The sequence below is a fragment of the Microplitis demolitor genome, chromosome 7 (genome assembly GCF_026212275.2).
Source record: "Microplitis demolitor isolate Queensland-Clemson2020A chromosome 7, iyMicDemo2.1a, whole genome shotgun sequence".
NCBI classification, from domain to species: Eukaryota; Metazoa; Arthropoda; class Insecta; order Hymenoptera; family Braconidae; genus Microplitis; species Microplitis demolitor.
In genome coordinates, this window is record NC_068551.1 from 5,175,935 (window position 1) to 5,195,695 (window position 19,761).

A 19,761-nucleotide genomic window follows, 5' to 3' on the forward strand; every position below is an offset into this window, starting at 1 on the left:
TATTAATTTAAGAGAATAGATTTTTTTCGCTCGCTCGGGGAGAAAGTTGTCTTCCATTTTCTACGGCAACCGGAAATTTGGTTTAATTACTTCAAATGGTGATCATAAAATGAAGATTCGCCGTATTCACATGCACAAAAATTCATTATTTCTTCAACAGTCTCGTTTTGCCCGCTCTTCCTTTATATTCAGATAAAGAATTTTTTTTCCTATTTTTTAATTTTCTTGTAAACTAAAAATTAAATAGAAAATGAATATCGAGTTTTTTTTTTTACTTTATTTTATTTTTATTATATAATATAAATTTTAACATACATAGCAATTTTCATAATAAAATTGAAGTTTAATATTTGAGTAAATATATAGATATAATTATAATTATATCTAAAGATAAATGTCAATCATTTTATTGGACAGATATATCATATATACTTTATGTAATTGTATAGAGAATGTTAGACGTACTTTGTATTTGTTGGAAGAACTTTCATGGAAAATTATCATGATAAATTGACATACATTGTTATTTTTAGCTGAAGTTAATAAAATGTTTTAACAACAATATTATGCATTTTTACATCGAGTTTATTATCATTTATTTTATCTATATGTTAGTACATATATAGTTTATATATATTTTCTTATATCTTTTATAAAAATCAAAGAGAATTTTAAAAATATTATTGACAATAAAATAGATCACTCAGTTTCTATTAAAGAAAAATAAAATGTTTCGAAAATATTTATAATCGTATACGCTAAAAAAATAAATTTTTAATTTTTTAAAATATTTTCAAATAACTATTAATATGTTCATTATAACAATAATTAAATGCTTATTCTCAAAAATATTTTTATAAATTATTTTTAATGGAACATTAGTCGTTTACATTCGACAATATAATGAAAATAATTAAATATATATCGATATAATTATATTTATGGAAAATTATTCAGATTTGAAGTATGACAAAATAAAAATTTTTAAATAATTTTATAATCAGAAATATAAAAAATAATTATTGTATAAATTTATTTAATGATTTCTTTCTGCAATTTTAATAAAAAAAATAATTAAGAGAAGAGACTATCAGGCAAAATATATAATCTTATAAAAATTATAATATATAGTCATTAATTTTTTAAAATTTTTAATAGGCTTAAAAAATTTGTATTATATTTTTTATTTGACGTAAAAAGTCAATGGAAATAAAGATTTTAAGTTTTCTGAAAATTCTTATTTTCAAAATTATATTTTTTTTAATATTTTTAAAAATGTAGAGAAAAAATGCCTTTATTGTATAAAAGAAGGGGGGCTATAATATCAAAAACTATACAGTGTTCAAAATAAAATCTGTTACAAATTCAAACTCTCACTGATTGAAGTATAAGATATTTATTTTCATACACGGAAGTAGTATTGCTATAACTTTCTCTAGTCAAAAAATCCTAATATTTAAAATAATCCTACACAGACAAAAATGTAAGAGAACTAGTACCGCAGCGTAACAAAATTATACTTGGTTAAAGAATTTAAACTCATCAATCGAAGAGATGTTTTCTTGAATCAATAGTATTCATTTTAAGAAAAAGATGTTCTTGAACCAAAAAATTTTTTTCATAATGACATTCTTGCCTCAAGTAAATTCTTCTTCCTTCAGTTTTTTTCTGTGTATTTATATAGTAGCGATTACACTGTCATCTACAGAAAATTTTTGTAACTGTAACAGGAGACTACTAGACTACATTGCAATAATTAGGTACCGTACATTTCATCTCTTAAAATTTTTTTTAACGTAATTTTCCCTGTTTTTTTTTTTTTATATAATGTGAAATATAGTCTTGTCTTACAATTTTCCTTTATTACAATAAAGGCACTTTTTCCCTACTTTAAGATCATCATTTTCTCAACGCAACTTACTTTGTTGAGACCTTTCCTAATATTTATAAATAAACAGTAATACATATATATATAATTTTAACATTTAGCACTTTTCTTAGAATAATCATATCTTGGATAAACTTTTAACTTGCCCTGCACGGAAAAATTACTCCTGTTTGAAAGCCTGTGATGTCATATGGTAAAGCCGGACCATGTTGGTCACATACAAAAATTGGGATAAACACATGCACAAATTACTGTGACCATAGTAAAATTTACAATGGTCAAAGTAACTTGTAATATAATCGTTGTCAATTTTACTACGGCCACAGTAATTTTTGCATGTGTTCAATTTAATTTTCATCAGGTAGCCAACATGGTCCGGCTTTATTATGACACCATCGCATTAATAACAAGAATATTTTCTCCGTGTATTCATCTTATAATCGTTAGTAAGTTCACAGTTATTGTATATATATTTTATAATCCAATACATATATATAATGTAATATAATTTCAACGATATCTTTTAATAAAAATTTTATAGATAGTTATCAATCGATAGAGCATTCAAAAAAAAATGTATTAATAAATTATTGTGTAGTAATAATAATAAGAGTAAGTTGTTCAATACTTGTCAATTGTAATTGATATTGTGTAAAACGACAGTGTTGTAAATAAATTATGATAAAATAATTAGTTATCTTGATAAAGTTGGAAACAAATAATTAATTTGATTAAGCCACTTGCTCATACTTAGCTTTATTAATATTGCTTGCGAGACAACAAGCCAAAAATACTCCAATTAATGGGAAGAAAGCTACGCCAACAGCACTTCCGGCTACAAGACCAATGTTACTGTTAATAAAGTCAATCATCCGACTGTAGCAACCCTATAATGATATGATAATACAAAAATGTTAATTCAATGTATATAATGTACTTTTTGTTTACACTAATTGCGGAAATCTGATTTTTGAGCAACGCTTGGTGGGGAAAAGTATATGATTCCTAACCGACTATAGTTTAGTCATTTTTCCTCAAACATGCCCTAGTAACACATGTTTGAGCAAGATTCTGGAGTCTTTATCTTGAGCAAGGCCCCTAGCTGCTATTGTCTTTCTACATAAGTGTCTATCGCAAGATCGTGTATCAAAAAATGTCAAGATTTGTGTATGTCTTGCTCATGTCGTACGCAAGAATATTAAAGACATTTTGAACACGTGCAAAGAAACAGTGTCTGACGCATTTCTTGCACCAGCATAACTTACAGTAGGTACTTACGCATGTCTTGCTTAAGATCTGCTCAAAAATTAAGCTGAATTTTGAGCCTTGTACAGATCTTGAACAAGCCATGCACAACAATTTTCAACTATAGTCTTCCTCCAGAATTGAGTTATAATCTGGCACGAATTGCTTGTGTAAGGCCTGTACTAGGCTTGCAATCTAAATCTGGTCGCAAATATCTGCAGCAAGACACATACGTAGAAAAAGACACTAACACCTATCGGTCTTGAAAGAAGACTTGCTCAAGAATTGAAAAAGATTGTTATATGGGTGTATAGAAAAACGATTTCTCTCACGCTACATGTATCTACATAAGATTGCATTAAGAATTAAAAATTTAAACCTACGTTTTCTGACAAATCAGACTTTCACCGTTGTTATTACAAAAAAATTTGTTCAATACATTACTTTCAAAGGTAGAAATTACAGTTAACTAAGTGACAGCATTTATCTGAGGTTATGACACATTCTCAACAAGACCTCGTACGTTATATCCAGGCTCGTTATATTTGTCCGTCTAACTTCGTACTCGGTCTCATTAAGAGTCGTTATGTCACTTTGTCTTTCGTAATCTCTATCTTTACACATATGTATCGAAAATAACTATCATAACACGTACTCGAAACGTAGGACATTTAGTGCCTATAGTCAGCCGCTAAATTATTAGATTGATGCAGCGAATGATAAAGATGCCTAATAGTACGTGTTATTACGTCCGTCGTGCAAAAAATATCATTTTTTAGTTGCATGTACTATAGCCATTGATGCGTATCAATACTCGCACTAACCTCCAAATAGCTAAACGAGTGACAGTCAGTATACCCTGATTAAAGAAAATGATTTACTCAATGATAAATGTATATCTATATAGTATTAAAATTGAATTGTTTTGAATCGTTTTTTTTAATCAGGGTACTGTATCATGCTGGTCACGATACATTTTTCTCTGTTTAACTTTTGTCTATAGGCACTTAGTGACGTACTTTTCGAAAATTTCATCCAAAAACTAATATATATCTAGTAGAATTCCGTATAAGACATTCGTTGTATTGAAAACCTCGCCCCCGTCTAGGGTGTCAATCGTCACAACTCGCATCTCATACGCAATCGCATTAGATATATAACTACTATTAGTCATTAAATTAAAATTAATCACATTTTTAGAAGTAATAAAAACTTACCTCATTATAAATGTCATTGACGTCATCAACGTTACATTCGTTGTCAGATTTGCAGCATGACTTGGGTATTTTCTTCGGAGGCTTCATATCAAGCCAATCAGTATAAGCTCGATTTCCACAGCAATGAAGCTTAAATAGATTTATTATTATTATTAATTTAATAAATTAATCGGGATCTGATGAAAACTCGATTTTCGAAAATCGGATCAAAACCAATAACTTCTCTTTTTTTGAAAATTTTTAACTTTCATAGTAGAAAATTTTAAATAAAAACAATCCCAAAAACAGATTTTTAGTAAATATTAAAAAAAAAAAATTATTAAAAACTTTCATTAAAACTTGCCGATAAAAAAAATTCGCATAAAAAAATATGAACATTTTTTTTGTATCTATAAAAAACAACATGTAAAAGATTTTTTCAATTTCGAAGCTCAAATATACTAAATTTTTATAACGACACGCCAATGAAATAGAAAAAAAAGTGTACGTATAGCTGATCTACTCTAACATACTGCAGCTGTATACATCGCGTTACTAAAACCAAAAGGGCGTATCTCAAAATATACGCCCTTTTGGTTCTGCAGAACCAAAAGGGCGTATAAAATTTTTTTTTTTTGCTCTAATCAATGTAAAAATATTGAAAACATTAAAATCTATGGAAAAAACGAAAAAAAAAAATTTTTTGTTTTATGCCCTTTTGGTTTTAAGCAAAAATTTTTTTAAAGTCATAAGGGCGTATCCTATTTTTTCGGTTTATTATTAATTATAGGTCAGAGTAAGAAAAAAAATTGCAAGGGTAATAAGAATTATCACTCCACAACTTAATTTATCTGAACAAATATTTATTTGAATAAAAAACCAAATTTCTTTATTTAATTTTGATCGAATCTTAAGTTTGTCACAATTTTTTTAATTCAACAATTAATGTAAAAAATATGTATAATTCGAGAACGAAAAAAATTCATCTAAAAAATTCTAAATTCTATGAGTGCTGTGAAATTTAATTTAATCAAATTATAAAAATGCACATTTAGATTGTTCAATTTTTCAAAGGTGCATTTTTTCATTTTTCAATCAAGGTTTCATTTTCTGTTTCCTGTTTTTTTTTTTTCTTTTTATTTTCAAAAATCAATTACCGTTGTTCTTGAGAATTGTTATGGTTCTAGAATACCAATATATCAAAGCAAGTTTAATTACCTAAATCATTTTTGTGCATCAGGCACCGTCCCACAAAAATATTATCAATATTATTAAAGATTAATTTTCAGCGATGGTAATAGTTTATAAATTATTGTCAAGTTATGTTCTAAAAAAAATTAAAAAAATTTTTTTCATACTCTTAGCTACAGATGATTCTGACGATGGAGATGGTATAGGACTAATAACCTGATGAATTTATTTTTTCTCTATTTTTTATTTGTTTTTTCACTTAAATAAATATTTGTTCATATAAATTAAATTGTGGAGTGATAATTTTTATTACCCTGGCAATTTTTTTTCTTACTCTTACCTATAATTGATAATAAATCGAAAAAACAGGATACGCCCTTATGATTTTAAAAAAATTTTTTCTTAAAACCAAAAAGGCGTAAAACAAAAAAAAAATTTCTTTCGTTTTTTCAATAGATTTTAATGTTGTCAACATTTTTACATTGATTGAAGCAAAAAAGTTTTTTTATACGCCCTTTTGGTTCTGCAGAACCAAAAGGGCGTATATTTTGAGATACGCCCTTATGGTTTTAGTAACGCGACATCTTTTTCTATTTCAGTGGCGTTTCTTATAAAAATTCTGCATATTTAAATTTCAAAATTCTATTACTTGTTTTGGGAGTGTTTTTTTTTTCTCATCAACCCCTGGAGTAATGATTTTTTTATATTAGGGAATGTTCGTAGGCGTCATCATAGACCTTCAATCAAATTTGCACCAATTTTCGAGACATGTATCCTATTTCGGAATTTCGGCTGGATTAGTGAGAAGTGAAACTGAAACGAAAGTTTCAAAAAATTTACCACTTAAAAATTGATCACTAATGAAAAGGTTATATTCAATTTTTAATCTAGAATATGTTGTAAAAACCATCAAGAGATTCATTACTGTAAAGACATAACAATTTTAACGAGCACTCAAATATCACTGTGGGCAGATTATTAATGTCCTCTGGTATGAGTTTATGAGATATCCTTATTGAAAATATATGTAATCTTAGTAATATCCTATAAATTTTCAACGTTATAAATCATAAAATAAAATTTTTTTTTCCACTGATTAATATTTGTGCATAAATTTCATTTCGAATGTAAAAAAATATATAATTTGATTATTCAAAGTATTCAAAATTAATAGATACCAATTTTTTTAATAATAAATACCCTGGTGAAATTTTTTCGGACTTCTGTCTTAAAAAGTCTTTGGAACTCTGAAAAAGTCTTTAGAACTCTAGAACTGAGTTTTTAAGACAGAAGTCCGAAAAATTTCCACCAGGGTATTTTTTTAGTGTCTGTATAATAATATTTAACAATAATATGTAAGGCAAAAAAATACATAGTAAGTACATGTTCTTTAGGAAAAAAAAGTAATTATGGAGATATACATATATATATAAGTGTATATATAAAAATTAATTAGCCAGCTAATTTTTGAGTAATTGAATATTTAATTTGATAAAATAAATGTATAATTGTGGAGTATCTATTCAAAGCGAAATATTTCCTCATTCCATGTTATTATTTTTTCAAGAGTAGCTAATCCGGATTACATGATTTTTTGCTTTCAGAGTGAAGTAAAAACAGTTAATTTCTTTTATCAATATTATACCCCAATTTTCTTTTTTATTTTAATAATCTACACGGAAAAAACAATATAGTAGTTGCCATTCTCTGGGATAATACTGAGTACTTTCTGTAAAAAAAATTTCAGAAAGTAATGTTTGCTATCTAGACTGTATCCACTGGTATCCGGAATAGTACTAATTTTTTTTTTTTTTGTTTATTACTTGAATTTTCGCAATGGAAGGTGTGACACTATACTATTTTCGAGCTTGAAGAGTTCTAAAATGTGTTAACAATATTTTATTGTTAGTTAATAGAGCATGTGACTCATACATTGTTCATAAAATTAAAAAATTTTCATCATAATATTAATAGTCATTTGACAATTCTTAATTATACCATTCAATTCAAGTCGTTTTATCATTTATGTTATTGTACGTTTCTAAATTACCATTATATGATTCCACCAATGTATTAAGTTTATCAGATTTAACATTAATCACGTCATCTAATTTAGTTATCTCATTCTTATCCATAATTTCAAATCGTTTTAGTATTAAGACTGCCATTTCATATTTAGTGTCACTAATTTCACAAAATGTCGTTTGTAACAATCGTTTTATACCTGATGTAAGTATTTTTTCTTCTGAGCGACTTTTATTTTGATTTTCAATTTTTAAATCATGACGAATTTTATTTATTTTTTCTATGATTTTTTCATATATTTCAGATGTTTTTTCAGTAGCGAATTTCGTTTGATTCATTTTTTCAATAATTAGTTTAATGAATTGATGATTTTCATCATTTATTACTGGCTCATTTAGAAACTCATCAATAATGGCACTACTATTCTCATCGCGTACAAAATGCAGATACAAAGATTGAATTAATGTTAATCTAGATTGTTCATTCAAATATTCCATTTGCCATTGCATTATTTTCAAATCATCGGAATCAAATTTAATGATGTCATTTAAAAGATTATTAGTATTTCCGTTACATAATTTTTTCTGTAATTCTAATCCCTTACTAATAGATTCATTAATTAATGTAATAGAATTAGAATTATTATTGGGAAGTGGTAGTAAATATGAGTATTTTTCGACAAACTTAGTGAACTGTTGACTATCAGTTAATTTATTGTACATGAGTAGTGTTCCATTCCACACTTTTTCATTTGGCGAGTAACTAGTCATTTTTTCAGCGGATGAATCTATTAATAACTTGCTAAGTCTACTGATTAATTTATCAATATTACTTACATATAGTTTAGTCGTCAAGTCGTGTGGTTTCAGTGGGGTGTTAATACGTTTTTCTTCTAATTTTGAAAGTATCTTTGATATATTGTATAAAATATCAGGTGTTATCAAGTTATTGTCAAACAGAATATGTAAAATATAAGAATACGAAAGGGAATTACGGATCTCAATGGGCGATAAGCCCGTTTCAGAAATGTCATAGTGTCGAAAGAAGTCTATTTCTAATTCCGATAGGTCGTCCATAAGTATACTATCAAGTATTTCATTTAACTCGGAATCCGTGATAGTGCCTTGATCTGTACGTATTAGGTCTGTTGAATCTTCTCCGGTGTCGATATTTATGTCTTTAGATTGACGTATTACAGATGCATCGGTCTCTATTTTTCGTTTTAGCTGATGCACTGGTTGGGTTGATTGTGATGATTGAAGTTCTTCAGAAAGCTGGGAATCCATTGGCTGTTGATAAGTTTGTTGAATATCAATGCTAGGTTCAACATTGAGTACAGAATGATCAATGTCATCTCCTTTGGCTTTAGCTGATTTGGTATTTTGTTGGGATTGCTGGTGTACTTGATTAGATGTTTCAGGTTGATTATGATTCTGGGTATGCAGATGGGGTTGTTGAGAGTCATCACGATTTTTATCTGCAACATAGTTAATAGTCGCTGTCTTCTTCCTAGGATGTTGAAAATGTTTTATGATATTTGAATTCAAGTTCGGCGTTCGTTTCAGTGGTTCATCTTCTGGTTTCGCTCTTGCAGCTTCCTCATAATGCTGACTTTGGTGAATCATTAGTGAAGGGGTTTCATAATTTGACTGAGAGTTTGGCGTTGGAGGTGAAATAACCATTGGTTCTTGAGAAATTTGTTGAACATTAATGCCACGTTCAACATTAGGTACAGAAAGATCCACGTGATGCTCCGCGGCGTCATCGAATTCGGTATTTTCTGGAGATGGCTGGTATTCTTGACTGAATGGTCTTGCGGCATCATTATTTTGTTCTGGAGATCGCAGAATCCAATTGTCTTTCTTTAACGGTCTGACAGGCATTAAAACAGTACTGTCAGCAGAATATTGTAGATCGCTTTTGAATCTGCTGGCAAATGTTGCGTATATTGAACTCCGCTTTTTCAAAACTTCATCGGTCTCAACCAAACGTCGAAACTCTTCTAGCTCATCATCTCGTGACAACACAAAATTCTTTCCTGTTGACGATTCATAGACAAGTATACCATTACTTAAATTATGTTTCAATGCCTTGAAATGCTCGATTCCTGCATTGTAGTTAATTACTAACTTATTGTGATTTTCGATAATATTCTCGATTCTTTTATTTATTTGATACAATTGATTGGCTTCTAAATCATCTCTACGGTCATAATTTCGATTGAGTAGATTATCATATTCTTGTTTTAATGAACTTATCTGAATAGCTATTGAATATAAATCTCTGGAATCTGCTATAAAAATAGTCATAAAATCGCTTAATGATTTCATTGTTGTGTCATATATTTTGGCAACTTTATGAAATGACGGGTATTGAACTTTTTGCCCGGATTCATTTCTGCTCTTCGACAGTGTCCCGAATTGATTTCCAGGCTCAATATTTGTTTCTCCTCTTCCGCCTAAAGTGGAGTGATTTCTAGTTTGACTTTGGGGATTTTCAATCGAATTTAAATACTGCTTATATGTTTCTTTGAATTGTGTTCGGAATTCATGAATTTTGGCTTTTATTGAATCCGTAAATGATATCAACAACTCGATACTTTCATGGATATCAACTGCGTTATATCGTCTTAGATTTTCACGAGTTGTACGGGCAGTACTTGTCCAAGGTTCACTCATATTTGGTTTTATGCTATTTTAAGTCTTCTAATATAAACGTTATTTTTTTTTTGCAAAATATAGTGAATATGCAATTGATCTAAATTATAAAGCAAAACTATTTAAAAAAAATGTTTTTGTTCTACAAAATCATGATGGCTATGACTAATATAAGTGTTAGTCAGAAGTCTACCAAATAACAGTTTAAATTTGTATGAGTCAATCTATATATATTAGGGTGCGTCATTTCAGAGCAAAATTTTTTTTTTAATTGCATGTGGACAAAATCATAGCTCAACATAAAAGAAAAATTTTGGCGCAAGGAAAAAAATACTATCTCAATTAGCGATCTAGCTCATTAAAAAATTCGATTTCCCATTTATATAACACAGGAAATTTTTTTTCAAGCTTTGAGTGTTTTTAACTCCTTAACAGATCAATAGATCGAATAGACCAATCTACACTTTTGTAGGAAATTAAACATTCTACAAAAAAGGTCTCATATCATTTTTTTTAAAATATACCCGTTCATAAGTTCTTTCAAGTTAAATTTTTAGATACAATAAAATTCGGTTATTTGAATTTTTTGGCTAAACTATTAGACTTATAACAAAATATCATAAGATTTTTTTTGTGGGCATTTTTATTTTCTAAAAATTATCTTTTGAACATTTTTCGAAATTCCGATACACTCTTAGTTATTTGCATTTAAACTTTAATTTTTTTTCAAAAATCATATTCTGATTTTAATTAATTGCAAAAATAAAAATTGTAAATTTTTTTTCCTAAATTTTTTGATCTATGATTATGAAATCGTCGAAAAAAATTGAAACGCGAAATTTTATTAATTTTACATCAGACTCCTATTAATTAACTTAATAAAAGATTAATTTAATAATAAAATAAAATAAACTTACAGTTGTTTGCATAACATCAATATGACTGCTCTTCGCTTTATCGATTCCATAAACAGCCAGACTATCATTTAAACCCTGATCGAAGCCCTCAGTCAATGTTGTGCGATAAGCATAAACAGATGCACCCGCACCTAGTTCCAATAATGCCACAACAGCTAAAAATCCGCCATACTATTTTTTAAAAAAAAAAAAATAAATAAATAAAAAAATATCTTTCATTATTAATAGACTTTGAAAAATTTTAATTTAAATAATAAATAATCTCACAAGATACAATAAAGCCGGATGTCCTCTTGCTGTACAGCAACAGGCAAGAGTTGCTGCAAGTACTACAAGAGCTCCTAAACATGCCAGTCCTAGCAATGCTGCACCACTTCCTTCAACACTCATATCAACGTAATCTCGTAGTTGTATACGCATTAATATTCCAACACATAACATTGATATTCCCGTACACTAAATTTGATAAATTATTATTTTTTTAATAAATTTTTGTTTTATTAATTAATATCATTATTAATTATATTACATTATTATTATCATTAATAATAATAATAAATTTTTTAATTACGACCCTAATTAATAAAAATGATTTGATCCATGCTAAGTGTATATCTATATATTACCCAATTTAAATTGTTTTGAATCATTTCAAATAATTTTTCTTAATCAGGGGTTGTCAAAAAATTACAAAAATTATAAAAAAATATTTTTCTTTTTATAAAAAATAAATAAAAATTTTCAGGTGATTTAGATCAAAAAAAATTTTGATTATTTATTAATTAACGCGACTTCCTTAGGCTTAAGACTTAAAAACTATACTATAAGTTTATTTAATTGAAGTTTTTAATTAAATTCTAAGAGCGGAGATTAAAATTACGCATTGGAAGTTGATTAAATTAATAAAAAATTAAAAAAAAATATTGAAGAGAGATTATGCATACTGATACCTGGTAACTTGTTACTAACATATATTTCAATAAATAGAATAAAATATGTTGAAAGAGACATAATTACTTTATAAGTGTACAGTTGCATTACTGCTTTTCTTAATAGTGTTTTATTATTATTATTTAATCAAATAATAATAATTATTATTGTTTTCACATAATAAATTAGTATCATAGTATATATATATATACATATATATTTCAATAAATATTGAATTGAATAAAACTAAATATACTATGAGTAGATTGATATGTTGTTGCAGCCTATGAACAGCAATGCTTCATTATATTAATGACAATATGTTGACAATGATATTCATGATAAATGATAACTATTGTTTAGATTTTAATTGACTGTCGTGTAATGTATTGAGTTATTCATATATTAAATATTTAATAATATTCTATTGTAAATTGTGTCTTATAGATGCCTGAGGAAGTTGGGATATCATAAGTTTTGGTCTAAATCACCTGAAATCTTTTATTAAAAATAAATGTAAGTACAAAAAAAAGTGATTAATGCTAATATTAATAAAATTAAAAAAAGCCATTCGGCAGCCGAAATGGAAGTAGATTTTTCATTATTTATTTAATTATTTAAATCTGTAAGGTAAACGGTGGCGTTTAAAAGTTCATCTAAAGCTTATAAGATCAATTATATTTATGCTTGTCAATTTTTAAAAAATACTTTATGCATGCTTTAATGTTGAGATTTTCAAAAGTGTTACACGGCAGTAATCATAATTGGAACAGTTACATGAATTTATTAAAAAGTGGAATAACGAATGCAACTGCTAAATTTCAATATATAAATAGGTAATTTTTGTTGAATATAAAAAAATAGTACTGAAATATAAAGCTCATTAGATAAGCTACATAAAAATATTAACAAAATTCGACTATTATGAATTACTTGAAAATTATTAAATGAGAAAGTAAAAAAAAATGTTTTTTTCTATTTTTCTGAAAATTTTGGAATTCATCAAAGTACTAGAAAAAATTATCAAAAGAGTAAGCAACATAGCTTAAATTAAAGCAAGTCGAATGAACATAAAGATTCAATCACCAAAAATAAATTATCTCTTTAGAATCAAAAGTTATTTAAAGATAAATCAAGAAAAGTTGAATTTTTTGAAAAATTAAAAAATCTTTGAACGACTATAACTTTTAAACTTTTTCGCCGATTGAGCTCATCTTTGAACTGAACCGAGCTCTTTAGCTAAGGAATATGCAAAAAGAATTTCATTAAGATCGGTACAGAATTGTGGACGCTATCGGGGGAGTACCACGCGTTATATTGTATATATATATAAATACATATATAAACTTTTTCACCAATAGTATTTTTGGAACCTTCTTTACTCAAATAGATAGAAAATGTCAAAATTTTTGTAAAGTTACGTCATGAGAACAAATACAACAGTTAGATTTTAATAAAATCTACTAAAAATAATTGTTAACTTTTTAAATGTTCATTATTAGATCGTAGTTATAATCTGAGGATGTGAGTAATAGGCTCAGGAAATATCACCGAATAAATAAAAAACTTTAAAAGAGATTAAATATTTGTCAATTAATTAAACAATAATAAAAAAAAAATTAATAATAATAATAATAATAATAATAATAATAATAGTAATGATAGTTATTATTATTATTTATTATAATTGTAAATTAAAAATAATTATTAATATTTATTAAATAAATGAAACTTACCCAAAAAATAAAATTAAAAAGCATCAAAAGAGTTGTCATACAAGCTGTTGCAGCAATTGTTTCAAATCTTTTACCCATCGTTAATAGATAAAATAAATTTGTTAAATATTGATAAACAAATTTATGTAAATAAATTCAATGTTACTTCAAACTAAAATAAACTTCAATAAATATTTTTTTGTTCGTGTACTAGCTCACTAGTGTACTGTGTACAGTGTACTCTGTGCTTACTGCTTTAATGAAGAATCGATTTGTACTAAAGTTCAGCTGCTTGCGTGGCTTCTTTTATTCACGCATGCGTTTTTTGTTAACAATTATTTTTTTTTACTAATAATTTACTTTTATTTAATCTTTCATTACAATAATTATTTATTTATATATATTTACATTTATTTTATTTATGACAAATAACAGATAAATAATACATTAATGCCTAATATATTTATTACATATTTATAAAATTATTATAATATTACATTAGTTATTACATAAATTAGAAAACAATTTAAATTATATTATACATCAAACAATTAATAAATTTTAATTAATTTAACATCTGAGTAACAAAATACGAAAGCAACATATTGTCTCAGAGTTATTTATATCATAATATAATTAATTAATTAAGAGGGGTCAAGTTGATTTTCTCTCTCACTCCTAAGTGGGCAAATAAAACCCTTGTTGCTCTTGCCCTGTAAATGAAAGTTTTGTCCACGTTTTTTTTTTTCAACAAATGAAAATTTAAAAAAAAATAAAAATATAGATTACTAGATCATAAACTGATGCATCGAACCTCGTTCGTTATTTTTCATTTAGAAGTTTTGTTATAGAGAAATATTTAGACAAAAATAACTATCACTGTAAAAAATTTTCGTAGTGAATGCAAAGAGGATTATTTTTAATTTATTTAATCCCCGGGAGTGAAATCCACTCTGAAAAGGAGATCATTTTATTATTAAAACTCCGGATCAAAGTGGATGTGGATTGAAGTAAAATTTAGATCACTCCGAAATCATTTCGCTAAAAAAAACTCCCTATTTACACCATTTTCGGAAGGACAGAATAATTTTTTATTTAAATACACTGAAAAACAGAATACTATTTTCAAATATCTGCGTGTTTGAATCCTCCCGAGAAAATTATTTGCTTAATCTTAGTAGTAATGTACTCCAACCAAGAATATTTTCTTAAAATTAGTAGGGGAAAGGGGAGGCAAAATGAGTTCCTTAAATTTTGGGAACCCATTTCGCCCCAAAATCATTCGAGGCACTCAAAATTTTGAGGGGCCCATTCTCCCCCTTCTCCTATTAGGGAAAAGTGGGGCAAAATGGGCTGACATTTATATTACGTATGAGCCCTCATTTCTTAAGGGGACCCATTTTGCCCCCCCCCCCCCCCTTTCCCTATAAAAATTCTTAAATCAAGAAAATATTACTTAGTTGGAGTATATTTTTATTATGATTAAACAAACATTTGCGCGGGAGGATTCAAACACGCAGATACTTGAAAACAGTATTTTTTTTTTTAGTGTATAAAATCCATTTTTTTTGTTTTTGTTGTTTACGTATATAATCAGTACAAATATAATTAATCAACGGAAAATAAGGACACTATTTGTGACTTCTTCAGGGCTCAAATATTAAAATTTACACATTTGTCAACAAATTATTTTCTTTGACAATTACCAATAGTAAATATTTTTTTAAGAAATATATAAGACACAATAACTTTAATGTTAATGATATAAAAATGATACATTATAGCAAATGCTAATTATAAAAAGTCAATTTTTCAATTGAAATTATATATCATTAACATTAAAGCTTAAGTTATGTGTCTAATATATTTCTTAAAAAAATGTTGACTATTAGTAATTACTAAAGAAAACAATTTGTTAACAAATGTGTAAATTTTAGTATTTGAGCCTTGAAAAAGTTACAAATAGTGACGAATTATTGGCAAATAAAAAAATAATCGCACATATAGGTGTCCTTATTATCCCCCTGTTTAAAATTTTTCGGACTTTTTTCTAAAAAACTAAGTTCTAGAGTTCTAAAGACTTTCTCAGACAAGTCCGAAAAATTTCCACCAGGGCCGATAACTAATTATATTAAAATCCATATTCACTCAGTATTCTCAATTTTTGAAAATGTACTAACCCTCTTTGTAAGTAAATTATTTGACATTAAGAACTCTGTGATGAGAAGAAACTAAAGACGTATCAACATTATAGCTGAATAATACACCAGGCCAAGAAATGTTATTATCTCCAAGTACTTTAGTCTGCTTAATAGCTTTTGTTCGTCTATTTGACTTTCCAAAGTTCAAAATTCTCGTTACTCCATTATTTTGATTTTTTTCTTCCATTGAACTCATTCGATTCGTATTCATATTTTCAGATGATAAATTTGTACTTGATCTTGAATTATCATTTAAATTCTGACATTCAACATCATTATTATTATCATTATTATTATTATTGTTGTTATTATTGTTATTATTGAGACAATCATATTTATGATCATCAAAAGTATCAGTTGTTTGATCAACACAACAGCTTTTACTGAACTCTTTATTTAAAACCTCACAATAATTTTTATCAAACCAAGTTATTTCATTGTTTGAAATAGAATCTTCGTCCATTGGACTCTCAGAATTATTGAGATCATTCATTATTTCATCACCAGAAACATCATTAAGATCTTGTTCATCACTACAATCTAATGTTTCTTCTTTACATTCTTGATTTTCAGTTTCTTTAATATTCTTGCTACTCTTTATATCACCGATAGTCTTGAAATAGATGCTGTGGTCATACCGATAAGCTTCTAAGCACGAATTATCAACACGGCTATTAGATTGGTAATTAAATGTACCGCAGCAATTTATTTTTCTCACTTCGTCAGGAAGACGTGTCACGCGTCTCGATGATGATCCACTTAGAGTATGAAAACTTGGCGAATGGCGCCATGATTCATCATCTGGTTCTTTTTGCATTGTCATACACCCGCGAGACAATCTTTGAGGATACAAACGATTGTAACCACGTGCTATTGAGGTCCAACGATCTAAACGTTGTAATACATATTCACTTTCTTCAGTCAACCAATCCATCAATCCTTTTTGAAATGAAACAACGTCTTCAGTGATCATCATCATTGTTTATAACTTATAACACTTTACTACTTTTTAGATTTTCTTCTCAAGATAAAGATGAGAATGATAATGTTGGCGAACAAAATGAAATTTGCTGGGAATTTAGTGTGATCTTGAATTTATATTGAGATTAGAAGAAGCACTAGATAGTAAGAAGCCATTCATTTAGTAGTGTTACTGTCAAAATAATCTGCGTTGACCGTGAACACGATCGATTTTTAAGGTTTTTCATTTTTATCAATGTCAGGGGATTACCTTCTAATGCATGTCAATTACATCATATTATTCGGTAATATATTCCGTTGAGAGATATTAAATCTAAAAGAAGACTTGCAATTTTATGGATAATTTATTGTACGATTGAATAATAAGAAAAAAAAATGATTAAAAGTAGAGTACTTAAAATAATTTAATATTTAAGATAAAATCATTAAATGTTAGATTTTATTGAAAAATTAAGTTCGTTAGAATTTTAAAAATTACTTTTTTTTTTCGATATAAGATAGTATACTGGTTTTTCAAAGAAGAAATCAGGGCATTCTAACCCACCATTGTTTGAGAAGAACTAGACGCATGCGCATCTTTATTTCATTTTCATAATACCTGTATCTAAACTTCTGGCTAATAACGCGAACAACTATTCCCTGATTAAACAACAGAATTTAACCGAATTCAAAATTTTAATTCCGTTATATTCTGTCGAATTCTGCAAAACAGAATTCAACTGAATTGAAAATTTGAATTTGAATTAAACAGAATAAAACCGATTTAAAAATTTAAAATTCGTTTTAATTCTGTTTAATTCGGATTCAGAACCAGAAATTGGAGAATTATTTTCGAATTAATCAGAGTTAAACCGAATAGATCTATTCAAATTCGTTTTAATTTGGACAAATTCTGGTTTTCCTGCTGAATTAGACAGAATTCATTTTTAAGTTAGGTACCGAATTAACAGAATTTATCTGAATTAAATAGAATTAAAAATGTAATTCTGTTTAATTCGATCGAATTCAATTGTTTAATCAGGGTTAGCAAGTACATGAATTGCAAATTCATTCAATCAATCTGTGCAAAAATAATTGTCTCTTCCCTAGGACAGAAACAAGCATGTTTTTACTCATTGTAAGTTACATACTATTATACATCAAGGGAAGAAAGTAAAACTTTTCAACCCGCATGTGGAATCACCTACGTTAGAGTAGCAAACGCAGATGACTTCTTACTTCCCTTCGTGATATAATATTATTTTTTACCAAAAATGCACCTCAAAGTTTAAATTTTTGTTTTTCTTAGCGAGAAAAATGATACATCCGTTAATTTCTTTTTTTATTTGTTCGATTTTGATCCCCAAAGAACGAAATAACCGAAAATTAACTAATTAACCTTCAAATGATACCAAGTACTATTTTTTGACCGGCGATAAAAATTTTTTTTTTACTGTTTTTTTTTTTTCATTTATTAATAAAATTAACATATGATCAATATGTTGAGGCTTCCCTACTAAAAAAATCCATATGGGAATCTTGTATGAATTAGGAATTAGGAAAATTAACAAAAAGCGTCACATTATTGATACAGATACTATAAATAGCGTATGGATCTTCATAAACTTTTCTAGAGTACAATCCCTTCCCATGCAATTACTAATTTAGTGTTGCATTAATATTTTTTTCGATTTCGATAAAGGTGTAATACTTCTTTAGTTAATTAACTTATTACAAATATTGATATAAAGAACATCATTAATCAACTTTTTTTTATTAAGTATTCTATCAATAGAATATTAATATATTTTATTATTCATATATGCGTATCGATAGATGACAAACATAAAAATTGATACTCCGGATTCTATAAAAATTACTTATAGAAAAATCCGGATTCCTAGATAAATTTTCTACAAAAAATCCCTGTAGAAATCCAGATACCCATGGTTCCCTACATGGATTCTTATATAAATCCATACACTCCTATATTAATTCCTATGGATTCTTACATAAATCTATACTTTCCTATATGGATTCCTATGGGTTCCCATACAATCCCACATGGATTTTTTTGATAGGGTGATAATAAAATAAATACAAACGTATTGTTTCTTTTTGTACTCATTTTATTGATGAGGATATAATAATTTACATGATTTAAGTACTCTTATATAATTGTCTGGTAATATAACGTGTAAATTTCATAGAATATATGTAGATAGATAATATAATAAAGAATTAATAAAGAATCACAATAAATCTACTAGTCCATAATTCAGTATTACAAACGACATCAACATTCGACTAGAATTGATATACAATCATTTAAATTACTTAATCTATTCATCAATTATAAATGTTATAAAGTACATAAATCATTTTATACAATACCTAACATACAGCTGATTGTTTTATTATTTTTTTGTCAAGTACTATCTAGTTAAATTCACATTAATATGATAAAACTATACGTATTACTGTTATAAATTTGTTATTGTTTTTATAAATGTAATTAAATTAAATAAAATTAAATAGACTCATTAATTTATAAATCTATTTTTAAAAATTTAACTGCTTCCAATTTCATTTTTTATAAAATTTTTAACAAAATATAATAAATATTTATTTATATACAAATAAACATATAATTTGACGTATCAATTAATCAAGTACACAGTATGAAACAATAAAATAATTGAGCAAATCGATAAACTGTACTTACAAATTATCGTATACAAAAAACAAATTAAAACAAATATTTACAATTAAATTAAATTAATATAATTTTACATGAAACTGAATCAATAACGACATAACAATTTAATTTAGTAAA

General features: G+C 27.0%; 3 protein-coding genes across 3 annotated transcripts; all 3 read right to left on the reverse strand.

Moving 5' to 3' along the window:
- Positions 1 to 1,143: 1,143 nt before the first annotated feature.
- Positions 1,144 to 14,009, reverse strand: LOC103569539 (tetraspanin-7). Its single transcript, XM_014440236.2, has 5 exons — positions 13,786 to 14,009; positions 11,387 to 11,575; positions 11,120 to 11,290; positions 4,351 to 4,479; positions 1,144 to 2,775 (listed from the first exon to the last, which is right to left on the reverse strand). Exons 1-5 carry the CDS (start codon positions 13,861 to 13,863, stop codon positions 2,620 to 2,622), a joined length of 723 nt encoding a protein of 240 aa, XP_014295722.1. The 5' UTR covers positions 13,864 to 14,009; the 3' UTR covers positions 1,144 to 2,619.
- On the reverse strand, positions 7,297 to 10,288 carry 35a-5 (conserved uncharacterized protein 35a-like protein-5). Its single transcript, NM_001414780.1, has one exon. It carries the CDS (start codon positions 10,221 to 10,223, stop codon positions 7,527 to 7,529), a length of 2,697 nt encoding a protein of 898 aa, NP_001401709.1. The 5' UTR covers positions 10,224 to 10,288; the 3' UTR covers positions 7,297 to 7,526.
- Positions 14,010 to 15,960: 1,951 nt separating the features above from the next.
- Positions 15,961 to 16,941, reverse strand: LOC103569569 (uncharacterized). Its single transcript, XM_008546915.2, has 2 exons — positions 16,369 to 16,941; positions 15,961 to 16,224 (listed from the first exon to the last, which is right to left on the reverse strand). The coding sequence occupies exons 1-2, from the start codon at positions 16,939 to 16,941 to the stop codon at positions 15,961 to 15,963; spliced, it is 837 nt and encodes a 278-aa protein (XP_008545137.2).
- Positions 16,942 to 19,761: the final 2,820 nt, after the last annotated feature.

Excerpts from the sequence above, each read along its gene's own strand:
- LOC103569539 (XM_014440236.2), bottom strand. The coding sequence starts at position 13,863 with ATGGGTAAAAGATTTGAAACAATTGCTGCAACAGCTTGTATGACAACT. Across the intron at positions 11,576-13,785 it reads TTTTTAATTTTATTTTTTGG|TGTACGGGAATATCAATGTT; the intron begins GTAAGTTTCATT and ends TATCAAATTTAG. Across the intron at positions 2,776-4,350 it reads TCAATGACATTTATAATGAG|GGTTGCTACAGTCGGATGAT; the intron begins GTAAGTTTTTAT and ends ATATCATTATAG.
- LOC103569569 (XM_008546915.2), bottom strand. The coding sequence starts at position 16,941 with ATGATGATCACTGAAGACGTTGTTTCATTTCAAAAAGGATTGATGGAT. Across the intron at positions 16,225-16,368 it reads TTGATAAAAATTATTGTGAG|AATTTAAATGATAATTCAAG; the intron begins GTTTTAAATAAA and ends GTTGAATGTCAG.
- 35a-5 (NM_001414780.1), bottom strand. The coding sequence starts at position 10,223 with ATGAGTGAACCTTGGACAAGTACTGCCCGTACAACTCGTGAAAATCTA.